At 39.7% G+C, this 24,782-nt stretch overlaps 1 protein-coding gene across 1 annotated transcript in view; it reads left to right on the top strand.

Moving 5' to 3' along the window:
• Positions 1-24,782, top strand: part of DMD (dystrophin) — a gene marked incomplete at its 5' end in the record, with an annotated part of 65,467 nt that overhangs the window by 19,864 nt on the left and 20,821 nt on the right. Inside the window, 7 exons of the mRNA XM_029084131.1 lie at positions 1,791-1,902; positions 7,460-7,596; positions 8,404-8,442; positions 13,043-13,108; positions 14,444-14,509; positions 17,021-17,179; positions 24,517-24,760. Coding sequence (XP_028939964.1) covers positions 1,791-1,902; positions 7,460-7,596; positions 8,404-8,442; positions 13,043-13,108; positions 14,444-14,509; positions 17,021-17,179; positions 24,517-24,760 — 823 coding nt within the window. The remainder of the gene's footprint in view (positions 1-1,790; positions 1,903-7,459; positions 7,597-8,403; positions 8,443-13,042; positions 13,109-14,443; positions 14,510-17,020; positions 17,180-24,516; positions 24,761-24,782) is intronic.

The following is a 24,782-nucleotide window of genomic DNA, read 5'->3' as shown; positions in this document are numbered from 1 at the left end:
TCAGTTTGTCCTATACATGCAGTTACATTTTCTGAATTGGAGCCTAATTAATTGCTTTCTCTCATAGTATAAAGCAAGGAAGTGCCTTGAAAATTCACAGACATGTAAAGCTACATGTGCGCTTCTCAGAGAAAGAAAGTAGTTGGTGGAACATTAACCTGGAGTGGGGGAAATGTTGCTGGTCTATTTAAACATCTGGATCGACACCATGGTTACTATGGCAATGAATAAGTCACTGTGTTGTAAAATGGCTGTGTGTTGGTATGCCTGTTGAGAATCCACTTAACGGCTAAGTAAATACTCACTTTCAATTATGCCTAGACTTGTTTTATCACTTTGCTTCGCAATAGCTGCTTTGTATAGTTTCTGTCCCTTTTATGCACGGTCTTCTTTGACCATTGGCATTTCTCTTTCTATGATACTGTGTTGTTCACAAAGAGCTTTCTGTAATTTTGTTTCTAAAACTCAAATAGACAACAGCAGTAAGCAGTACCACATAGAAAAGCCGTCATTTTGCTCTAACCTGGGAGGGTGAGAATGTTGTTTTTATGCATGTAGTAGGGCAGTGGGAAACAGGGGGAATGAAGGCATTACTTAGTTTTGAATCTTGGATTTTTCTTCAGTGAGACTGTACCTCTAATCATCTAAATTTTTCTCCTGCTTTTATTCCTCTTGAATATTTTAACTGGGAAATGATAAATGTTACTGAGGAAGAGCTAGGGATGGGATGCGAGTAGTTCAACCCATCCACAAAGTCTAACTTTCCTGTTCCCAGTTAGTGAAACTACTGAATTACTTACACGGCTTTGTGTAAACAGCCAAAGACAAGTAGGTGGAACTGAAAAATGCAGCACTTGGAAAATCAAAGGATGGCAAGTGAATGGATAGTCTGTAGTGAGCATCGAGAACTTGGGAAGCAGACACTGGAGCTCTGTGTTTGCATCTAATTTTACTTGTCTGATCTCATCTGGCTCTTAAATTTATATAACAAATCTATTATCAAGATAGTCGAATCTGTCTGTCGCAGATTTCTTCTCTGGCTTTGCAAGTCATTGAAACCCTGTGTACACACTTGACAAAAAGATACTGTATTGGAAGGCTTTTAGAAAGCTAATACTGTGTGCTTCAGTATGTGTTAAACAATGTTCTTTTGAGGTCATTGTGACTGAACTGCTTTGCGTATTTGGAACAAGACAACCCTTATGCCTCCGGCTCTTTCAAGCACTTTAGCGTAGCAGATACAACAGTTAGCTGCCTCACAGAGATGATGAGATTAAATAATGGCCTGAAAGCACATTTGGAGTTTTGCATGGATGGAATGCCATACAGGAAAATTGTTTTGATAGAGGTGCTAGGAAGGACACAAACAAATTACTGCCTTGTATCCAGCACTTAGGAGTTTGCTGGAGGGACTTGTTGAGGAGAGCATTGCTTATTTTAATTTTACTTCCTCGGGACATTCTGTGTTAGAAATCATGATGAAGAGCAACAGAACTGAAATTAGCATAGAAACAAAAAATGTGGTGGTGTCTTTCCTATGGTGAAGAGAGTGATTGTGTAGAAATCTTTGCTGTCGCTCAGTGTTAACATTTTTTCTGAAGATTCAGATCTTCGATAAACATCTGAGGCAGCAATACCTGTCCCTCAGTGGCGGAGGAGCATTGCCTGGCATTGCACACTGTGTGACATCTCAGGGAAGAGAACTTACTCATCCAGAAAACTTGACAAGCTGATATGAAGCATTCACATACAAAGCTCTGAAACCATGTTTTTTTTCCCTCCTCTTTTAGGTACAGAAGTTTAAAGCACTTTAACTATGACATCTGCCAAAGTTGCTTCTTCTCTGGCCGTGTTGCAAAAGGTCATAAAATGCACTACCCCATGGTGGAATACTGCACACCAGTAAGTAGCTCTTTTACTGACCTTTACTGTCCCTTCTTACGTAGAAAGGAAAAACTTCATTTTCTATGTGCAAGGTAATGGAGTATTTGGGTGGCTTTTCTTTCCCCCCCTATAATTAAATCACCTTTTATATACCATACGTGCCTGCAATTTCTGATGCTTAGTAAAGGTTACTCCAATGGTTTGAAGTAAATTGAAGTTCATTGTTTGTACAATGCTGTGTCGTAATGTATTATTGCTCGTTTCGTGTTCAGTGCCATAGTTGGCTTTATGGATCCTGCAAGAAGCCTGTGATTTGTGCAAATGCTCATTCATAGCTTAGGTGGCAATGTATTCTCCATGTCAGTGTGGTGAGATTTACCTTTCTTTCCTTAGCAAGTTGCCACTTCACTTGTTTTCCCTGCAGCATTTATGATTGCGATTTTAAGTTCTTTACTATTTTGTGGTGCTTTTGTATTGTATGACCACTTAATGATATAAAATTTCAGGGAAGTCCTCAAGAGTAGCAATTTAGATTTCATTTCTGAAGACCAGAAGCCAAGGTGTTCAGTGTTGCACAGTAGAGATGTGCTTCATTGATGGTGTGGTGAGGGTCTTCACCCTTGTTTCACAGCTCTCAAAAGGATCACTTTTGTGTAAACATTTCTTTCATACCAGGCAGCTGGCAAAGGAAATTCCATATTACTCTCTGTGTGCTCCTTTTTCTTTTTGGCCACTCATGATCAGGCCAGAAGGGCATAAATTAGAGGAGCTCTCAAGTTGTCCTTCCATGATGCAGCATGACTGAGCTTTCAGCTGTCTTTCCTGTTGTTTGTGGTGTTCTTGAAGCAGTGCACTCTCTGGTTGTCGTTTCCTAGTGTGATGGGATGGTCCCTAGTCTTGTACTTTCATTTGCTGGTCAAACATGGTGAAAATAAAGCATCAAATTTATACATAGGCTAGCTTCATAAAATTTTATGAATGGTCTTTACATTTTCATCCAAACAAAAAGGCATGGCCATAATGAAAGTAGAGACTCTCAGCTTTTCTTAGGAACTTAGAAAAAGAGGGGAAAATAGTCTCCTTACATATTACAGTAAAACAAACCCAGTATTTTTGTTAGCTTTATTTTATGGGTATTTATTTCCATTGACTATCAACTTTTACTGTAGCATTTAAATGGCAGCATTTAATCTGATTGTCTGCAAGGGCAACTAATGTACATTTGCTAGTTTTTTGTTGGTACTCACTGGCTGCTGCTGTTCAGTGTTGTCCCCCAGGGGTTGAGGTTACTGGAAAGGGCCAATGTGCCTGAATGGCTGCACAAGTCAGAGGGAGGTGCTGGTGCTGCCTGGGCAGGTCTGAACAGACTTCTCCATCGCAGGCATTCCTAGAGCAGACTCTCATGATCCCAGTTGTAGGCAGAGCGAGCGACCGACCACCTTAGAGCACTGCTTCCAGCTGCAGCTGAATACCTCTGTGCTGAATTGGCACAGGTTTGTTTTGCAGTTTACCACTCTTGTTCTTGCTAATAAGCAACATGGGAGATTTGTGAATGGTGCACAGAGTGCAAGAACCAACATCTTGCTGCTATTTTCTTTAACCTATGCATAAGATGTGTTTTGAGGAGAGAGAAATGAAAAAAGATTGTGAGACACCCCCACAGCCTGCAGCAACTCATTGCGACACGGGCTCCAGCAGGTTTCTGTTCTCCTTAAAAACACAGATTACTAACAGGCGAACACAGTGGTGAGCAGAAAACCTGCAACCACATCCAGATTGCTGGATCAGAATAAAGAACCATTCACAGCAAGTACATTTTTTTGTGAATCCTGAACTCCAGCAGCCCGTGCTAATGTGCCGTGCCTGGCTGCGCCAGCAGCCCGTTGAATTAGAGAAGGATTAACTGGGGGGAGGGGGGCAAGTGAATGTGACACACAGCAAGCCCTGATCTTTTTTTGTGTTGCTGCTATTGAAAAAATAAACCCAAGTACTGTGTGACTGAACAAGACATCCACTGAAGCTATCATGTCTAGTATGCAATTGTTTTCTAAATTAATGAAAAGGAGTTTGCAAGTGTCAGAGCATTTTTTTCCTCTTCCTCCAGACAAATCTCTCACCTTAAAGTGCATTTTGGCAGACAGAAGACATGTGATGCCTTCTTTGATATATCTTGGCAAATAGCTAGATGTGCACAATGAAGTGGTTTGATATTTCTGTTCTCCCTCCTTCTTACTTCCAGGAAATTTTGGAGCAGTGCAGTCTTTAGTTCTGCTTAGGGGAGATTTGAGAACTCATGCTTAATATCTGAGGGATGTGATAACTTTTACTCTCCTGCAGAAGGTTGAGGAAGAGTGAGGGCAAGGCAGTTCCCTTATTTTCATTTAGACAGAAAAATTGCAACAATTATTCCTGCAGTACAGCTCGATTTATTGCTCAAAGGGAGGTGATTTTTAAAGAGGTTTCAAATAAAGCATAGAAGACAACTTCTAGACTGGGATTTAAATGTAGGATCATTTTAAATGGCAGTTGGATCATATTAGAGGTGCTTGGTGCTTTTAGTTGTCAGCAGAAGACACATTTTCTTCTTGGGATTCTTGTGTTATGAGCCAGAGTGGAATGTTTGTGTGCAAACACACCATTGTACTGTTTGGTTGTCATGCAGAAGGTTCAGGGGAGCAAGATGGGGTAATAGTCCCATGAAGATCAAAGCAAATAACATTTTATTGTTAATTATGCCTGAAAACACTTCATCCAAATTACAGTCAAATACAACGGAAAGTGTTCACAGCACTGAAAATAGACAAGGCAAGAATAAATGCTTAGAAATCACACAGGTGAACAAAGTAGACAGAAAACTGTGCTTAATCTGTTTATCCTGAGACTAAATATTAAAAGTTTTCCTCTGTTCCCAGCTGATGTGCAATGTGTGCTCTGATGCCAACCTGGTTAGGAGCTCTCCTGGCAGGCGTTGCAGATGGCAGGCGGCAGAAGGAATTCCCTCTTGCTGGGGCATGTGAGGCCACCTCAGTAAATCTCCTTTCTGGAGTTCTCTGGGTCATCTGAGCGTACTTAATCCCTCCCTTCCCCAAAATGTCTTTACTTCCGATGTATTGAGGAAACAATACTTAATATTATCGAGCATTATCTCATTTTCTTGAAACTGCTACTGGCTTGTAGGTTGTGCTGTGTCACTCCTCTGCCAGTCATTGCTCACGCCAAATTTTTGTATCAGGCAGACCAACCAGATAGAGAGCCAAATTCTTTCCAGCTTTACATGAAGCTTGTAGGTGTCATCAGTACAGGGATAATATTTGTCCTTTCTGTTAATTCATTTCAGTCTTTCTGCAGATTATTTTTCAGAGCATCCTTAATTTTTGTACTCAGACAATCGTTAAAATATATACAAAATATATACAATATATACATCTCTGTTTGAGCAGCTCTGTGAAGGTTGGCTTGACTGGTACATCCCAGCATCTCCTTCCTCTCTAAATAGAAGGCATAGAACTCACTAAAAAGTGTCAGAAAGATTAACTTTTCCCTCATTTCTTTCCTTCAAATTAGATACACTGGAGAAGCAATATTGTTATGTGGGTCAGGAAGAACTTAATTTACTATAGAAGAACAGTATTTCAGTGTCTCTTGCGAGGTGCAGAGAAGGGAGTGCAGCCTGACTAAAGTAACTGAAGTCTTCCATTAAAATTCTTCAGAAAATCGCCGGACTCTTAATCAGGCTTGTAAGAAATCTTGCATCTTCTCAGTAGACATCCTTTGAACTCTTCCTGTCTCATTCTGGTCTTTAAGAAATTAATTCCACTTTGCACTCCTCTGCTGGTCTCTACAGTAGCAAGGAAAGCCAACTGCAGGCAAGAGCAGAAAACTTTGTGCAAATTGTATTGATCTTAAATGCCTGCTAGCTTCAGATTAAACAGGCACAGGAAGAAATAACTAAGAGCTTTCAGCAGCTCTCACCTACTTTTTGTTTCTCTTTGATCAAAATATTAAAGACAGAGGAGGCTGAGAAGGGGAACTGGAAAGAAAGAATAGCAAGAGTACAGGACTGACTTTTGTGGACAGACAAGTAATGCAGAATCACAGAATGGCAGGGGTTGGAAGACCTGTGGAGATCATCTAGTCCAACCCCTCTGCCAAAGCAGGTACATCTAGAGCAAGTTGTACAGGACTGCATCCACGTGGGTTTTGAATATCTCCAGAGGAGGAGACTCCACAACCTCTCTGTTCCAGTGCTCTGGCACCCTCAAAGTAAAGTAGTTTTTCCTCATCTTCAGATGGAACTTCCTGTGTTCCAGTTTGTGCCCATTGCCCCTTGTCCTGTCCCTGAGCACCAATGAAAAGAGTCTGGCCCCATCCTCTCAACACCCACCCTTTAAGTATTTATAAGCATTATAAGCTCTCCTTTCACTCTTCTCTCCTCCAGGCTGAACAGACCCAGGTCTCTCAGCTTTCCCTCACAAGAGAGGACTGGACTCTCTCCAGTAGTTCCTGGTCTTTCTTGAACTGGGGAGCCCAGAACTGGATGCAGAATTCCAGATAGGGCCTCACTAGGGCGCAGTAGAGAGGGAAGATAAGTTCACTCAACCTACTAGCCACACACTTCTTAATGCACCCCAGGTTACCATTGGCCTTCTTGGCCACAAAAGCACACTGCTGGCTCATGGCCAACCTGCTGTCCACCAGGACACCCAGGTCCTTCTCCACAGAGCTGCTTTTCAGCAGGTCAGCCCCCAACTTGTACTGATGCCTGGGGTTATTTCTCCCCAGGTGCAGGACTCTACACTTGCCTTTGTTGAACTTCATCAGGTTCCTTTCTGTCCAACTCTCCAGCCTGCCCAGATCTCGCTGAATGGCAGCACAGCCTTCCAGTGTATCAGCTTCTCCTCCCAGCTTTGTATCATCAGCAAACTTGCTGAGGGTGCACTCTGTCCCTTCATCCAGGTCATTGATGAAGATGTTAAACAAGACTGGAACCAGTACTGACCCCTGGGGAACATTGCTAGTTACAGGCCTCCAACTAGACTCTGCACTGCTGATCAGAACCCTCTGAGCCCTGCCATCCAGACAGTTCCCAATCCACCTCACTGTCCACTCATCTAACCCACATGAGATGTAGGTGGTGAGCATGTGGTAAGAGTCAGAATCCAGCCAGTGAGGCAGCTAGCTGGACACATGGACTGGGTGTGTGTCCTCCATTACAGCCATTTTAGTGCTGCGCAAAAAGCAGGCAAGAGAGTTCCCCGAGCCAGATGAGGGAATGACAAATTCTTGTCTAATTATTGATTCTCCTCTTGAGATTACCTGAGATGAGGCATGAGCCTGTCAGGGGTTTTTGGAGCTTCCCTTTTTCTTTCTTCCTCCCCACCAGCAGTGTTGCTGTGTAGTACATTGTAAGGTGACAGTGATAAATAAATACAATTTGTGGTTCTGGTGGCCAAGCCATTGGCAGCTTTGCTTGGTGTGACCACAGCTCTTCCAAGTGACCCAGCAAAGGAAGAGGCAACTGAAAAACCACCATAACCTCATGAAAGATGATTTCATTGTGATTTGTGGCTTTCAGACAACTTCAGGAGAAGACGTCCGTGACTTTGCCAAGGTACTAAAAAACAAATTTCGAACAAAAAGATACTTTGCAAAGCACCCACGAATGGGCTACCTGCCTGTGCAAACAGTGTTGGAGGGAGACAACATGGAAACGTGAGTAGCTCTAAAGTGTCTTAAGTAGCAATTCATTTGATATGCTCTTTGAGCTCCCCAGCTGGTGCCAACTCCCTTTACTTCCTAAATGCATAAAGCCTCTTTATTTCTTTCATTTCTGTTACCCTTGGCTGGCAGGAAAACACAAGCTGGGATTCCAATTGCCATTCCCTTTATCTGTTTTCACCTTTCCTTATAGAGGAACTCCAACTTCAGTTAGTAAAAGAAAATTACTTACCGTCTTACTGACAGCCTTATAAACTTCTAAGTTTGATATGGCAATTTGGAGACTAATGATCTCTTCATTAAATTTTTATTTTCTTCCAAATGGGTATCTTTCTGTGCTTTTATTTTTTTTAATTAGGTTACTGTGTTTGCAGGTTTCCCAGCTGATTTCTTCTTTTCTCACTCTATAAATTTAGTCTTATTAAATGACTTTGAAGGCTTTGTAGAAAAAAAAAATAAAAAAATTTAAAAAAGCAATAATGATGCACATGGAGAAATCAGTGAGTAACCCAGTTCCCTTTGGGTTTTTTTACAAGTTTAATCAGTTGTTTAATGGCAATTGCACACAGCTTGTTCTCGCTCTATCTCTTTCTCTTTCTCTCTCTCTCTTTTTTAATTTTAGATTTCATTTTTTTTTTCACTTTTTAGTTGGTTGCTCTTCACAGTCATTCATGTTGGTCTGTTGGATTTCTGTTTTTTAGTTGTTGTGATTTTTTTTTTTTTTTTTAAACCTTTCTGTAATTATTTTGCTTCTGAGTTTCCTCTGCCTCTCTCTTCACCTCCTCATTTTTTGTCTTGCAGTCCTGTTACTCTGATCAACTTCTGGCCAGTAGATTCTGCGTGAGTACTTTTGCTGAAGTGTGCTGCTGCTGCTGCTGCTGCATTCCCTCACTTTTTTTTGTTTTTTTCTTTGTTCAGTTTTACATAAGTTCATTTCCTTCTTTCTTTATGATTGTTTTCTTTGTTACACTCACTGAAGGAATGTTTTGATCCTAAATGAGTAGAATGGGATAAATACAGGAATTCCCAGCAGTCGTGGATTGTGTACTGTATACTCTTTCTGGAGTATGTATTTTCATCAAATTAACAGGGATTTTGGTGCAGTCCTACTAATGCTTATGAGAGTTTGTCATTTGAAAGCCTGTGTTTCTGCATAAGTGTCAATCCCTCTAAATGTATACTAAATGCTTTTTGAAAGATATAAATTGAACATGATGGATTTAATTCAATTTCGGGAATGATGTTGTTTTGTAGATAAAGCTATAATTTGGTTTTACACACAACTGTGCACACCCACACACTCACGTGCCTCAATTCAAAGCTCACTGGATATTTTATTACAGTTTTTTAGATACAGTAAAATTTGTGAAGGCATGTTGAAATGGGGAAATGTTTACTGTATTCTTTCAGAAATTAAAAAATCAGGATTTTTCAGCTATGAACTGGATTTTCATTCTTGCACCGTTCCTGCACATGCGTTGTCTTACTGTTGTAGTAATACCCTCAGCATAAAATAGAGAGAGAAATATATTTACCATTGTGGCATTTGCTACTACTAGTGCTATATGGATGATTTTAGAATAATGTTAAATAAGGATTATTTTTTAATTCACATATTGATAACTATTTAAAAACTAATAAATTGAAATTTATATATTTCTATATGGTGAAATGTATATGGCTTGCACCTTCATTGAATTTTTGGTAGAATAAACAATAGTGAAATGTATACATTTGAATATTGATTTATATTTTTCATTTGGAGCACAAAAAATTGGGAAGTCAAATGAAGTGCTCTTCCTCTGGGAAATTTACTTTAAGCAACCAAGAAATGCATGTAGTACTGCAAACCTCATGTGGTTGAGAATTCATCCGCAGAAAATGCCAAAAGGCTGAAATCAGACTGAAATAGAGGGGCTTTGAACTTTAGGATGCATTTTTGTTTGTAAATGCATTTGGTAATGATGGCAGCATACTATATTCTCAACTGTGGATCTAGATTTCTTACCCTTTAGAACAATGGAAGAGTTAAAAGTAACATTTACAGAAAGCTTGGATAATATGGAATGCCATTGCTTTGTCTGACATAACATGAAATTAAGCTGCCATGACATGCTTAATTCTAGTTCACTTAGAGCAATGACATTGTGATATGCCTACACTGATAGCTTCACACCTAAGATTTGGTGTCATATACTACAGGGATTTTAACTCCCATTTTATACTTTGGGAAACTTGAGAAATACTGAGAAGTGGGATTTGTACAGAGAGGTTGCACCTTTTATCAGACCAACTCGGGTATCTTCCTGAGCACAATCCTTTTGTCTGGTCTGACAAGGAAGCAGAAAATTAAGACACGCACAGTGGCTGGAAAGAATTGCCCTTTGTTTTGTTCTGCTAACTTTGTTCCTTGCCTTAGTGCTAGATCACCCTGGCTACAACACAAGTTACTGAGCTAGCCAGGTGTGAAGCTGTTTCTCAGTTACAGGGCTGATTCCAACTTTGACAGTCAAACCTCTTATTCTGGTTATCCTAAAACTTTCCCGTGTTTTCTGAGATCTCGCCTTTTTCTGGTGCTTTCATGCCAGTTTTCTGGTAATCTTCAAAGTAATGTAGAAGAGCATAACTTGGTGACATTCAGCAATGCCAGTGCTATCCTGACATCAGTATGTGGTATAATATCTGGAACTGTTTATAAATACTTACATATATACTTTTTTGTTAGAAATTAGTGATTCTGACTGCATATTATCCAGTATTTTGCACAGATACTCTGCTTGCCAGACAATACAGGGGCAACTCACACTTTTTGTGAGAATTTATGTCTTTTTGCTTTGGCTGTCAGTGGCACAAATACAATTTACTTGATTCTGTACTTTGAAGAAGCACCAACTGAAATGCTGAACAGCAAGAAAAGTGCCTTTGTCCTGCCAGCCAGGTCACTGGGGTGCAAGGAATTACAGGAGGTGGTATTTGCCACTCATTCTCCACTTGACTGGAATTCCCCAGGCTGTTCCTGCAGACCCCCGCTTGAGCAATGCAGCTGTGGAGCCCTTGTAAAAGGGATGGTTATCTTGGCTAAATATTGGCTATGTCTCTCAGCCTTCTTGCTGACTGTTCAAACTGATTAGGTGGACTGAGTTTGTGTGCTCAGTAAGGAAGGACAGTGAGCTCTGCCACAGGTAGTCATCTAAGAGTGTGTCTGCACAACAGCCTGCGATGCAGCACAGGCGTTCTCAGGCTGGCTCACATATCGGCAAAAGTGTACCTCTGAGCAGCTGAATTCAACATGAAGACTGCAGTGCTTCTCAACAGGTTTGCTTTCATAAGCAAACTTAAAAAGCTGTTTGTGGTAGATCTCCATTATAGTGTGTTCTGAAGTGGAAATAAACCTGGAAATGTAGCCTCATTCCCTGCCTGCAGTTGACAGAGTGACAGAAGCAGCTCCAACAAGTTGTGCAACACTACGTTGTCTTTAAAATATATATATATTACACACTTTTTTCACTTCTGAAGGTGAAGCTTGGTTTCAAGGCAGCAAGTATGTGATCATGCAGTCAGGCCCATCTTTTGCCTTGCACTATTGCCAAAAGGAACATCATTTCTCTTGATTGCCCAGCTGGTCCCAGCCAGGGGCTGTCCTTTCCTTTGTACTGGTACAAATACATGTACAATGCGCAGGTAAAAGGGACTAGGAGAATGATCCAGCTCAAAACTAAAGCTACTTTTAACACAGATTTCCTAGCCTTCACTAAGTATTAGCAGCAACATTTGTGTGTGCGTTGAAACCAAGCCCTCTTCTTTCACTGACAGTACCAGCTTAGACCAGCTTAATATCTGCCGTATGTCAAAGAAATAAAAAAATGGGGGTAGCATCAATTTATCAGAAAAGCATTGTTACCTTGCTCCATAATCCACTGCTCTAGATGAATTGCATCCTTTTCCCCTCCCTTCCCTTCCCTTCAGTGTAGATATTCTTAAACAGAACAGGCTATCAAGTTGCAGAGAAGCAATTGTCTATCTGCATGAATCTCTGTTGTACTGAGGAAGTCTGTGAACTGAGTATTTATCCTCTGGTGTGCTATGGTAATGTTTGAACATGTAATGGGTAAAAGTACAGTCAGAGGCCAAAGCTCATTTCTGACAAAATGAAATTTGTGATACTTGGCCTGTAATGTCTTAAAGAAAAAACTTTACTGTTCTGTGAGAAGAGACATTAATGATGATGAATTTTGTGTATGCAGCATACAGCTCTATGGATTCGGAAGGATCCGCATTTTCTAGAGCTCTTTGCAGGCTGGTTAGAAAACTGGAAGATGACCAGTCTAACAGATTTACTGCAGGATTATCAAACTCCTAATATGGGAGTGTTACAAACCACAAGATTGTTACAGTTTTGATTTATAGCCAGTAAATGCAAACTTTACCTGCTCTTGCAGTGCCGTGCAATCCCTGTTGGGCAGACCCAGCCTGGACCACAAATGAGGGGAAAGTCCTCCCTCAGTCAGGAGTTCCAGAAGGAGAGTTGGCAGACACAGAATAAAAAGAAGTTGAAATTTAGCTAAAATACAAGATTGCTGTACAGTTTGGGAAACTACATCATTTTTTGTGATTCGAGCACCTCTTGATACATGTAGATTGCCAGAATCCCCCACGGCAGTGAAGGGTGCTCTCTGAGCTGCATAGGCAATGTAATTCAATGGTGATGTTTTCCAGAGTAGAAGCTGTAAGAAACAATACTCTAATTGATGAGAAAAGTTGCATTAATTGTTTTCATCAACAAAAAAATGAAGAGAACCTCATACCACCTGATTTGTCAGGCAGAAAACCCAAAGTAGTTGACAGTGTTCTCTTGTATAACACACTGATCTACGGTTCAGATTGCAGCTCTGGAAAAACACTAGGCAAAATCATCAGTGTCCGTAGTGTGTTATTAAAGGCTCATTTCAGACATTTTATGTTTCTTGTATTTATTTCTAGTTGCTCATGGAGTAGTCCTTAAAGACTCTTTTAAGTGGGATGTGATGGAAGCAGGCACTGGAGCAGGGCAGGAGGCAGAGGAGAAGTTCCCAGCAGGGTTTTCGCAGCCGGTGCGGGGCTGTGTATGAAACAGAATTACCAATGAAGGAGGCAGGTGTGAAGGGGAAACCAGAGCAAAAGCTCTTCTATAAATCCTTTGGGAAGGGGTTCTTTGGGGACTGGTGTGAAGAAGAGTTGTTGAAACAGATGGATTGCAAAATGGTCAGAATCCTCAGTGTGGTACCAGAAAACATTGCACCGACGGCTTGAGGAGGCACACACAGCACATGGAGTTATAACTTGCTGTTTATCAAACATAGTGTAAGCTATAAGGCATAAAGATGTGAGGGTATAGGCATAGCTAAGTGTCTTTTTTTAAAGGGGTATTGTTTGTGATTAATCAGTGTTTTCTGCCTTATAGGCCTGCCTCGTCCCCTCAACTTTCACACGATGATACTCATTCACGCATTGAACATTATGCTAGCAGGTATGAGACCAGCTGGATGTTAGGCAGATCTTTCTCTAAACAATCATCTGAAAAAAAAAAAAAAAAAAAAAAAAAATCCCAAAGGCTAGCTGCTCCCTGAGCGCTTCCTAAAGAAACACAGGGTTTGGGGTTTTGCTTTCCAGGCTCTGGGTGCAGAGCGTCAGTTGTGGTTACTGCTAACCAGCCTGTCAACTAACTTGCATGACAGAGCACCTGTGTGGTCAAAAGTGGCCTTTAGGTCCTGTGGGGTCTTCATTAAGCTGTGAGCTCAGATTACCAACTTGTTAGTAGTGCCTGTGCGATACAACAAGGGGTAATGGCTGTAGACTGGAAGAGGGTAGATTTAGATTAGATATTAGGAAGAAATTCTTCACTGTGAGAGTGGTCAGACACTGGATCAGGTTGCCCAGAGAAGTTGTGGATGCCCCTCCCTGGAAGTGTTCAAGGCCAGGTTGGATGAGGCTTTGAGCAACCTGGTCTAGTGGAAGGTGTCCCTGCTGATGGCAGGAGGTTGGACTAGATGATCTTTAAGGTCCCTTCCAACCCTAACCTTTCTGTGATTATATGATTTTACATAGAGTTTTGTTCTTAATACAGACCCTGGTGTAATTGTACAAATAAAAAGAGCAGAAACCTCCAAACTCTATATGAATCTCATATGCTGTTTTAATGTTAAGTAATTCACCTTGTGGAATACTGCAAACAGGATTTTTCCTTGATTTGGAGGATTAAAATAATGATATATCACTGCTTTAGTTCACTTGTCTGCTTTCATACTACTCTTAAGACTCAAAAAGTAGGTTAATTGCACAAATATGAAATGTGCAATTTTTCCACCAGGCAAGCAAATTTGCAAGGGCTGAGGTAATGAAAAATAGTTATTCCAATCTCCTCCAAAATCACTTATCAGGAGAGATATTTATGAATCATGCAGGACATTTAGGAGGGGCTAAGTGTTGAAAACCAATGAGAAATGACTGATTGTTAGCAGTTCTGATGATGAAATTGCCAGGTACAAAGAAATTTGTGTAATCCTCTGGCATCTTAAAGCTTTTCTTTGATTGTAGACTCATAGCACCATGAGGAGTGGAATATAACCTCAGAGAAAGGGTTGAAAACTTAAAAGTGAGTTTAGCCAGGTCATTGTAACACATAAACAATCCTTTGCGATAGCTTATTGCAAAACTTTATGGTAATCAACAGTGATTGTAAATTAATTTGAGTTTCAGATTGATCAAAAACATCATGCTCTTTAATTCTTTCAGGAATGTTAGAACAAATAAAGTTTCTGGAAAACATAATTGATTTTAATGGGTCTTGTTTATTTTTCCATAGGCTAGCAGAAATGGAGAACACCAATGGTTCTTATCTAAATGACAGTATTTCACCTAATGAGAGCATGTAAGTAAGCTGGTTTAATATTTTTGGCATGTTTTCTTGTGGAGGTTAATGACTTGTAATTAAATTCCGTAGTGCTGAATTTGTGTGACCAGGTACTACATCTGCTTCAGTTTAATGATGAACTTATGTTCTTTCAATTTGTATCATAGTGTCTAGATTTATGGTTTATAGCCAAAATTATATCAAATTTATACAACAGAAAATTGATACTTTCAAAATTACAATTACTAATTTCTTCCAAAAAATTACTGATTTGTTTAGCAGTAGTTCCATATTACTTGGAAAAAATGCTCATCACCTGATATGTTTTAAGGACAAAGATAAAAAAAATAACCCTTCTATCTGAACTGCAAGCTTAATCATGGTTAAATTGCTATAAGCTAGAAAATGTTGTGGGTAAAGTGTCATTCAAAAGGTTAGTGGGGATAAACAGAAATCTTTGGTCTACAAATACCTGAAATACATTGCAAATGTAAGCCAAGAAGGACTGATCCTCACCATGAAATATTAGAAGTAGTAAACTTTAAGTTGGACAGATCTCTGACAAGCATTGATTGTGCTTCTTTAAATGTAAAGTCATAGATTAAAGTTTTAATTTTTAAAAAGTAGTGCAGTCTAATGTCACATCGAGACCTTTTTGTGGTTTTCTAGCATGATAATATATTTCTCCTCGCGTATGATTTTCTTGATCTTGCTTAGGATGAAAGGACTTAGAGCCACAAAACTAACTGTGAGTAATGTTTCTGAAAACAAGATAGAAGCACATAAGTAAGTCATTGTCGTGCTTGAAAATTTGGTCTTAGTTAATCAATGGTGTAGAAGAAGCCATAGCACAGATTCTGAATCAGTCAAATGTCAAAAAACTCAAATCCCAACTTTTTTCTAAAAGAGGATTTTTGGTTTGTTTTGGTTTGTTTTTTTTTTCTAATGTACAAAATCTCATCCTTACCATAGTTTAAGGGGTGGATATTTTTGAAAATTCAGGCAGAATCTCCTTTTTATTAAATTTGTAGCACTCCTTTAAAGTACAGTATTCTAGCCAGTAGTCATTCAAATTGAGATTCCAAATTGTTAGTATTTTTTAAGGTTGGTTGTGAGCCTGTGAGATGTAATAAAGCTGTGTCTTTTTTTTGAAATAGTTTCTGGTTTGACTTGGTAGGACTGTTATCTACCAGTTTTGAAAGAAAATCCCCAGTACAATCAAATACTTTGTGTTAATATATTGGTTCAAAAAGGAAGAAGTTAAAATGACACCTCAAAATTAAAATGTCAGTATAATTTCACGCAGTTGATTAAAACTTTGTTTCCAAGTTGTATGTTAATTTATATTGTTATGGATAGCAATAATGCTATAACAGATGGAATTTCCTTTTATCCCCACTGAAATATTTCAGTTTCCTTAGTCACGAAATCGTGCATAAGCAGGACCTTTTGTATTACACTTTGATCTTACTGTTCAATTCACTCTTTGGTTAATTTAAAGTTGCATTAATATGATTCAGTTAATAAGTTAACCACTGACTATCCAGTATTTCATTCAGTTTGTTTTATTATAATTATAATAAATCTGTACATTCTGAATTTTGGAGGAATTGGGATCCAGATATAAATTGCAGCAAAATCAAAGCTGACCATGAATTTGCAACTGTAGTTCTTTCAGGTTTTTTGTTCCGGTTTTGCTTAAGTATTATTTGTTGACATTCTTAAGGGGTTTGGATTATTTGGGTTATAATTGCAATTCGAGCAGTAGATGGAGACAAGGAAGGAGTATATATGTGTATATGCCACAAAACATTTAGATGTGTAGTGTCATTGCAATTATATATACAAAATATATGCAGGCTGAAAATCACACAAAAAGAGTATGTCTTGCAAAGTGAAATTATATTGCAGTATGTCACTCACCTAATTCACTTAAGGTGTGTAAGGTGATTTATAAATGCAAAGCAATTGTTTGATGGAATCGCTTGTGTACATCACTTGTAATTTTTTTAAAAAAATCAATTAAAAATATAGTAATTTAATTAGATTAGGTCAATGTTTTTTACTTTTCCTCTTTTCCAATTTTATAGAGAAAACTAGATAAATAGAGGACACCTTTATTACATAAGGAGAGTTTGTAGGTATAAAAATAAATTCCTTGCCTTTGCTTGAATGACCCTTTTGCAACATAGATAAGGCAGCAGAAAATAGCCTTTTTTCTCAAACAAATTCCTAATTGAATTTAGGCAAAAGAGGAAAGCTGAGTTTGTCAGCTGTGGCAAAACTTGGCTTTAAGTGTCTGAGAAGCAGAGGGAACGAGAGGTGGACTCTGCAGAGAGGGAAAATTATCAAAGACTAAGTGAAACAGTTCAGCAGATTTGCTTTAAGGTACATTGCTGTTCGTTACAAAGAGTTCAGCAAATTTCTTTGTAAGAAATGGGAGACTGGGAGTGAATCATCTCCTCATATTCACTGTGAAGTTACAAATGAGGAAGGGAACAGCCCGTTTTATCCTCCTCTGTTTTCCAGCGACGATGAACACTTGTTAATCCAGCACTACTGCCAAAGTCTGAACCAGGAGTCCCCCCTGAGCCAGCCCCGAAGCCCTGCCCAGATTCTGATTTCTCTGGAGAGTGAGGAAAGAGGGGAACTGGAGAGAATCCTCGCAGACCTGGAGGAGGAAAACAGGTGGGTTATGCCACCAGCTGCTGTAGCCCTGAGGCACACATTGCAGGGGCGAGCGGAAGCTTTCTCTCTATAAGTGATGGAACTGACATCCTGCCGTCATTAACTTGTTCCCACTTCCAGTGCGATGATGAGTCAGCGCTGTTTCTTCCACAAAACGTGCAAAGTGACAAGCATCAGACATACATGGGTCACCTAATTCTCATGGTGCCACCTGTGACAAGCTTTGCTGGCTGTTTTTCATAATATTTCCTTCTGTTCTCCTGTTTCTTTCATTTCCATTATAGTAATGAGCTTCATACCAGTATTACTTTATTTTACCATTTTGTGAGGGAAGGAAAGGTGTGCATATTTCTGCACCCCTGTCTGGAAAAGCCAGTCAGAGGTTCTTGGAAAGACAGACTTTTCTGAAAAAAGGTTGGTCATTAGGATACGTGAGGTTTTGAAATTATCTGAATTCATTTGAAGTAAAGAATGTGTGAAATAATTGTACTGTACAGTTAGATGGAGTTCACTTTGATAGCATTTTTATGGATAAAATGAGTTATAAAGTTGCATTTTCTTCTGACAAATGAGTACTTTCATAATGGTTAAAAGTTGGGTCCTCTTTTCTTTCTATTTGTTTGGTGTTGGTTGTTGCCATTTCTTTAGCCTTTCAGTACTTAGCACTTTAAATTTAAAGTTTATTTGAAGTTATCTTAATTAATCACAAAAAACCTCACAACTGGATTCTTGCAGCATCACAACACTGCAGTTCGCTTTCTGTGGTATTCTGAAGTCTTGGGCCATCAGCATAAAAACTGGTAGATCTTGACCCTAGCAGATTTGTAATTGCAACCATGAAGTACCAAAATCAGACTGTAACATAGAAATCATTTAGGTCTACAAAAAAACTGGTTTTGTTTGCCTTCTGCTATCTTCAGCTTTTATGGTACAATCTGTTGGCATTTCCATGCTCTTATTTCTTGCTTTAAGAGCTAGGTACTTTTGTTTACATTGAGGGTTTAATGCAGTAGTCATTTACCGTAGGCATGTCAAGGAAACGATGCAAGAGTTGGCAGTGTCGTAGATCTTCTCTCCATGCATAAGTCTCCTTTGGCTGGTACTAATCAATTACAGTGGCACCATCACACCATTTTTATCAAGAGGATTTGGGAGAACATAGGGGATCAGTAGACATCAGGGATGAGGACAGTGTTTCACGCAGAAAACTCTGGTAAACAAAGCTCTTGCTCACTGGACAGCAGTGAGATTTTATTTGAAACAACCCCCAAACTTCCTACTACATAGCATGTAAAGCTCAAGTACTTTCCAAAGTGGAGGAAAATCAGTATTTTGAAATAAGCCATCATAATTTGCCTTTTCAGGACTTCTGTAAATAGCTAAAAAGGCTAAAAAAGATCCTTTTCAGGGTTTATGCCTTAAATTTCAGTATAAGCTTTATTTAACATAACAACTGCTAATGAGGAATAGCATGTTAAAAGATCTCTGACAGAATTTACACCTTAAAAATACCTGTTTTGAAGTTTGCCAATTCTGGATTAAACAAGAGCTGTGGACTGTAAGCTTGGTTATAGCCTGTTTTTTTCTCATTTGTACTACTGGAAGCACAATTATGCACGGGATGCCACAACAAGCAACCCCGCCTTTTGTGGATGCTTCAGGTCTCAGTGCAGCAGGGACAGAGGTCTGCTTCTGTAGGACAGTGTGGAGGTCACGCTGTTGTGATTTTCATTGATTATGACAAAATCGTGACTTTTGTCTCAGCAAATCAATATAACTAAATTGTACTTAAAATGTGAGGTGAATGCCCAAAACCAAGCAAGTTCTTGTTGTTCTGGTAGCTTGTCATGGCCAGATAACTACGATTTTATGGAGGGAACACTGATTCCTGTTTAGAAAAATAAGCCGTTCAGGTGGGGTCAGTCAGGAGGCATTCATAGAACTTATCTACTTTAATAAACAGTCTTGTCCCTTTAGATTTCTATTTTCTAGTCTTTCTCCCTCCTCCTTTGGTTTATGCAAACCTTTTCTGGCTGTTGCCAAAGATAGTCAACAACCTGGGACCTAATTCCTTGTGTGAACCCGGTTCCAGTGGGTGAACACACATTCCTTCCCATGCTGATCCTAAAAATGCCTTCTGAGCAAACGTCGTTTATTGCCGCAGCATGAAGGCTCAGTGAATCTGTTGCTTGGAAATGAGATGGACATGATGCAAATCACGTTGTGACTGCCCAGTCCTCAGCTCAGCCTTAAAGCACCTGAATTGTTTCATCTCCCTTGTAAATACCGCGGGTCTTGTTGCCAGAGCGCATCTCCTTGCTGGTGCTGAGCTGGATGTGGTGCTGACGCCTGGGAAGGCAAGTGGCTGGGCAGTGTTAGATAAACCTTCATCCTTTCCCACGTGCGCCGACACAACTTCTGTTGTATACGCTTCTGATGATTTTTGACAATGAAGATATAGCTCTCTCTGCTGTGTCTTCTTATTATTTTATGGTTACCTTCTCAGCAGCTCTTGGGAAAGCTGCATAAAGTACCAACTACCATATTCAAAACACTTCACTGACATTTCTCTTTTTCTTCTGCTCTCCACAGTTTCCTGCTTTTCAAAAAAAGCCCTTCTCTTTTTTGCTTCATCTCTTTTGAGTTTTTTACTGAATACTGGCCTCCATTTGTTTTTTAGCTGCAGTTTCTGATCTCCAAATATTTCCATCTTGACTTGTTACTTAAACGAAAAAGACTCTTTGAAATTGTAATTCTGGGGTTTTGCTTCTGGACAGTTTAAAAAGATCTGTTGCCTATTTTGAATTCTTCTGAAAACTAAAACTAACCCAGCTGTGACACAGTTCTGACTGGGTTTTTTTTTTTTTTCAGTTCCAAGGACCTCTTGTTAGATATTCATTATTTATCTACTAGCAGACCTCGGTGCTTTTGTGGCTTGCAAATATGACTTCCTTAAATAATTTATGACTAAAATTTGACTGTTAAATAATTTATATTTTTTAAAATGTGAGCATTTTAGAGAATATTTTCAATCGGTGAAAATGTTTCATTTGAGTATTAGGCCCTCGGACTTGAGCTCAGTTTTACACTGCATGGAATATTGTGATGACTGTTTCTTATGTATTCAATAGTCATAAAGTAATCTTGCTATGGAAGGCACTATTACTATGTTGCAATATAGGAGAAAAACCAAATTATAAAATTGCCCCAAAAATATTTTGATTCGTCCTTAAGAATTAATGTATTTCAGAAACAGAGAAGACAGATCTTCTTTGATGGTGTCCACCTAAATCAGTACATTACATAGGTACATACTGTAGGATAGGTTATACTGACTCAGATGTGCTATACTTGCATTAGGTAGAAAGCATACAGTTTTGCAGTGATAGAGACTCAGAATGCAAAGAATTAAAATAGTTTCCTGCTATTTTAATGACTAAAGAAAGTGAACATTTCCTAATTTTTAGTTGAATCAAGATCACTGACATGCTTCTGTAAAAGGGAGACTTCTCGCGTTCTCGTTTTCATCCCAGCTCATAGCTGTACTGTAACAAGAACTTAGTAAATGAGATCTCCAGCCAGAGCTATTTGCCTTTTCTTTGCTTTCCCCACTTGCGCTGGGAGTGCAGTGGGCTCCTGGAGAATCACTAATACCCCAAATCTCAAAGCTGCTCTGTTTCTGTGCATCTATGGTGTTCCTTCAAATCTGAAGACTGATGAATGGCCTCCTCAAATAGGTTCCTTCTGTATCATTGCCAGTAGTGAGGAAGTGATGCATTTCTAAACATGCCATGGCTCCTTTTGGTATTTATTTTGGCACTGAAGAAGTGGAACTGGATCTTCTGAGTGTGAAGCATTCTAAGTAAACGCTGCCACTCAAGTGAGGGACAGGGGAGGGTGGTTTAGTTACCAGCTTTGTCGGTTTCTTCAAACCACTGATTTTCTGCAGGGAGATGAAAAATAACACGAATTCACAAATTCTTAATTGCCTCCGAGAGGACTACTCAGCAATTAGGGTCCACTAGGATTTCTGTCACCAGTGATAGATGTGATTAATAACTCTTGAGCTTTTTACTACCCAGCTCTCTACAATTGCATAAATCAAGGTTACATTGCATGCTGCTTCTGTTATTTTTCTTCATGAAAGCTTCAAAGTGGTACAAGCACAGTAAATGGAATATATGGTGTTTTTCTTTTGACTGTTTCTCTTACTGAAGTAAAATATATTTTTCCAGTGATGTAGCAGCTTGCTTTTTTTGTGACAGCCAGATGTAAAAGTCACTCAGCCTGAGCTGTGGTGGAGTGAGGCTGGGTTTCCCAGTACTACTCATGCTTGCTCAGTTGCATTAATTTAGAGAGGTTTATGCTTTTATCTCCCCTTTCTCTTACGTCTTGTTTTATGCTGAAAATGTCAGAGAGTGGCTTTCCTTGAGACAGAGGCTTTACACTGAGGGCTGTGGGCGGTGCCTTGAATGCCTGACTTGCAGTAGCAATCCTTTATCACTGCACAGCTCAAAACTATTCGAGGTAGGAATAAGAGCTGATTGTTCTCTTCTGTAGGATATTCTTACAACAGGTTTGGAATTCTTTCTTTCTTTTTAAATTTTCATTAATTTTTCTCCTGTGTTAATGCAAATCATCATTCCTGTATGTTTAAATCCTAATCATTATGATATTATTGATTGTCTGCACTCCACATCACTCTTATGGCTCTGAAAGCAGTTGCTCTGATGAGTCCCAGTTCTCTGGACTAAGGACAGTGTAGCTGGACTGATAAGGTGCAGCTGGAAAACTCAGTGACACAGGTGCACTGAGCAAATTCATGTGTGACCTTCAATGTGACATTCCTTTGTCCCACAATATTACTGTATTTCATTACAGAACTCACAAATTCAGACGTATCTGAATCAGATGCAATATGCTTTACAAAATATTTTTTTTTTCTGTAGGCTTTCAGAAAGAGTTTTTAACTATTTTGTGTTGGTCATGAAGGCATTTTTATCTGAATTACTCCCTGGTCCTCACTTGTTTTTCAATACCATAGTTACTGAAGGACTTCTCTATATTGATAGTTGAGGCAATAATTGTAGATTTCTTTGTAGCAAGGTACCTGATTGTGTTGTCAGTATGACCAAGTAAATTTAATTAGTTTCCCTTTAGGGTGATGTTTTATCTTTTACTGTACTGCACTTCCAACTTTGGAGTCTGCTGTTTGTAGATTATTGCCTGTATCATACATCTGGGAAATTCCTCATGGAGTAGCGATAGCCACTTTGTGAAAAAACAGTTTAATGATCAGTCATAAAAACTTCAGTCTGCAATAAGACTTTGTGTGATACTGTTGTCATTCTCATTCCTACCCCCTTTTGTATTTTTATTAATTATTCACCAGTTCATTCAGCTAGAAGTATCAGAAGACATTAAGTCATGTGGAAGGCAACACCCAGTATAGCGCTTCTTTCTTTCTTCCACATAATTTTCATGGACTTGAAACTATATTTCCTAAAAGCAAAAAACTTTCTTTGAAAAAACCTGTCTCATTTGACACAAATTAACTGAGATTTATAGCAGCTTCTTGATTTGTCTTCCAAAGGTTTTTCTAGTTTTGCAATTATGTAGGGTGCATTTTTTTCCTTCAAGAACTTGTCAGCCCCTTTCACATGGAGTTGGATTTTTAGCTAATAGGAGAATGACAAAAGAATTGAAAAATATTATGTATAACAGCTGCTATAAGACTCCCTGTAGCCTCTGTCATCCCCTCTTTCTGTGGCCTTTAAAGAAAGAAGTCTTGAATTTTGGGACAATTTGAAGTTAAGAACGATCAACCCTTTATTTTAACTTTTTAAAACTTCTGCAGAGGAGGGATCATTTAGGTCAGACATCCCTTAGGGATCAGGTTCTGGCAGGGCGCCACAGGTTAGGACATGTCCATCATGCAGCTGCTGAGGGGCACAAGTACGTTTGAAGAACAGTCAATAGCCTGTCTTTGTCCTTGGCACTCCTTCTTATCCATTTGAAGTGATGCAAACTGCTTTAGTTCTTGTTCTGGTAACAATAATGTACCTTTAGAAGAGTTTCAGACCTTAATAAAGTTTATCGGGAGGTTTTTGAGGTGCTATTAAGCCTCCAGAGCAAACTGTCAGTGTGTATTGTGGTTTGCAGGCAGAACTGGCAAAAAGTGACTGTTCTCACAACCTCAAATTAGAATGAGTTGGGAAAAATAAAATCTGGGTCACTGCTTGTGATGAGTAAGCAGTTACCAGAGCATCAAGCCATTTTTCCCCACTCTGGGAAGCTGTAAAGGAACATCATAGCAACAAAATCCCAGTGCAGTTTATTAGGCCTCCCTTGCCTACAAAGTTTCCGTTACTATTTTTGCATTGTTCAGCTGTATTATCCCTAACAAGGTTTCAGTTTCTTCCCTTCTGTGCTCTTCCTGCTTGGCAGATTTTTTCTCATGTGGACCACTACACATGATATTAATCTGTGGAGTGTTTTATTGGAGTAAAACTGGAGTTTTACAGAATAAAAGAACAAGCTTAGCAGTCTCATAAAGTTACAGTAGACTGCAGCACTGTAGACAGGGCAGTCCAAAGAAAGTGGAAATTACAACCTGACAAGTTAGTGAAGTGCAATTTAACAGATTGTCTCACTAATTTGTCTTCTCCTCATTTTAGGTTGATAATTTTAGAGCTAGGCTGGAAATGCAGTTGCAAATATGAAGAGAGGAGAATGATACGACCTGACTGACGACAGCAGAGTTGCAAATGAACCCTCAAGTTCTGTGTTTTGGTCTGATTTTTTGTGTGGCTGCCTTTCTATCTTAGCTTTCTCATCTGTAAAACAGATAGGCCGGCCAGGTGGCGTCCGCTTTGATTAGTGTTTGTAAAGTGCTTAGCACTAATTACTCCTCGAGTGTATTTGTGCGTGGAAGCGAACAGGCAGTACGACTTCTGCTGGGAAGGATAAAACGCAGGAAGCCAAGGGAGGGCTGAGCCCAGGACAGACTGTACCCAAGCTTCAGGAAGGTGTCTGGAGCCCATCCAGCCTTCTGCGTTGTGTGTGCTGGAAGGGAATTAATTTTGACTTCTGGTGACACAGAGGGCCTTTAGGCAACACTTATGTGGCGGGTCCCTATAATATCAGCTCGCTGTGAATCTAGGTGTAAGCATACAGAGATGTGGATTCAGCAGAATGAAAGGCAGGCGGTGCAGTGAGCCTCTGCCCCCAGCAGACACGTCACACCACACTGGAGGAGGGATGCCCCATGCCAAGGATAGCCTGCACCAGCCTGTCTGGCTTCATAAAGCTTTTTCCTCCTTCTTACTTTTCAACAGGAACTTGCAAGCAGAGTACGACCGTTTGAAGCAACAGCATGACCACAAAGGACTGTCTCCACTGCCATCCCCGCCGGAGATGATGCCGGTTTCTCCGCAGAGCCCCCGGGATGCTGAGCTCATTGCAGAAGCCAAGCTGCTTCGCCAGCACAAGGGCCGCCTGGAGGCCAGAATGCAGATTCTGGAGGATCACAACAAACAGCTGGAGTCACAGCTGCACAGACTGAGGCAGCTGCTGGAGCAGGTGAGTCCTCAGGCCTTTCTTC

This window comes from Antrostomus carolinensis, unplaced genomic scaffold (genome assembly GCF_000700745.2).
Source record: "Antrostomus carolinensis isolate BGI_N321 unplaced genomic scaffold, ASM70074v2 scaffold7513, whole genome shotgun sequence".
NCBI classification, from domain to species: domain Eukaryota; kingdom Metazoa; phylum Chordata; class Aves; order Caprimulgiformes; family Caprimulgidae; genus Antrostomus; species Antrostomus carolinensis.
This window is presented reverse-complemented; position numbering and strand designations above follow the sequence as displayed.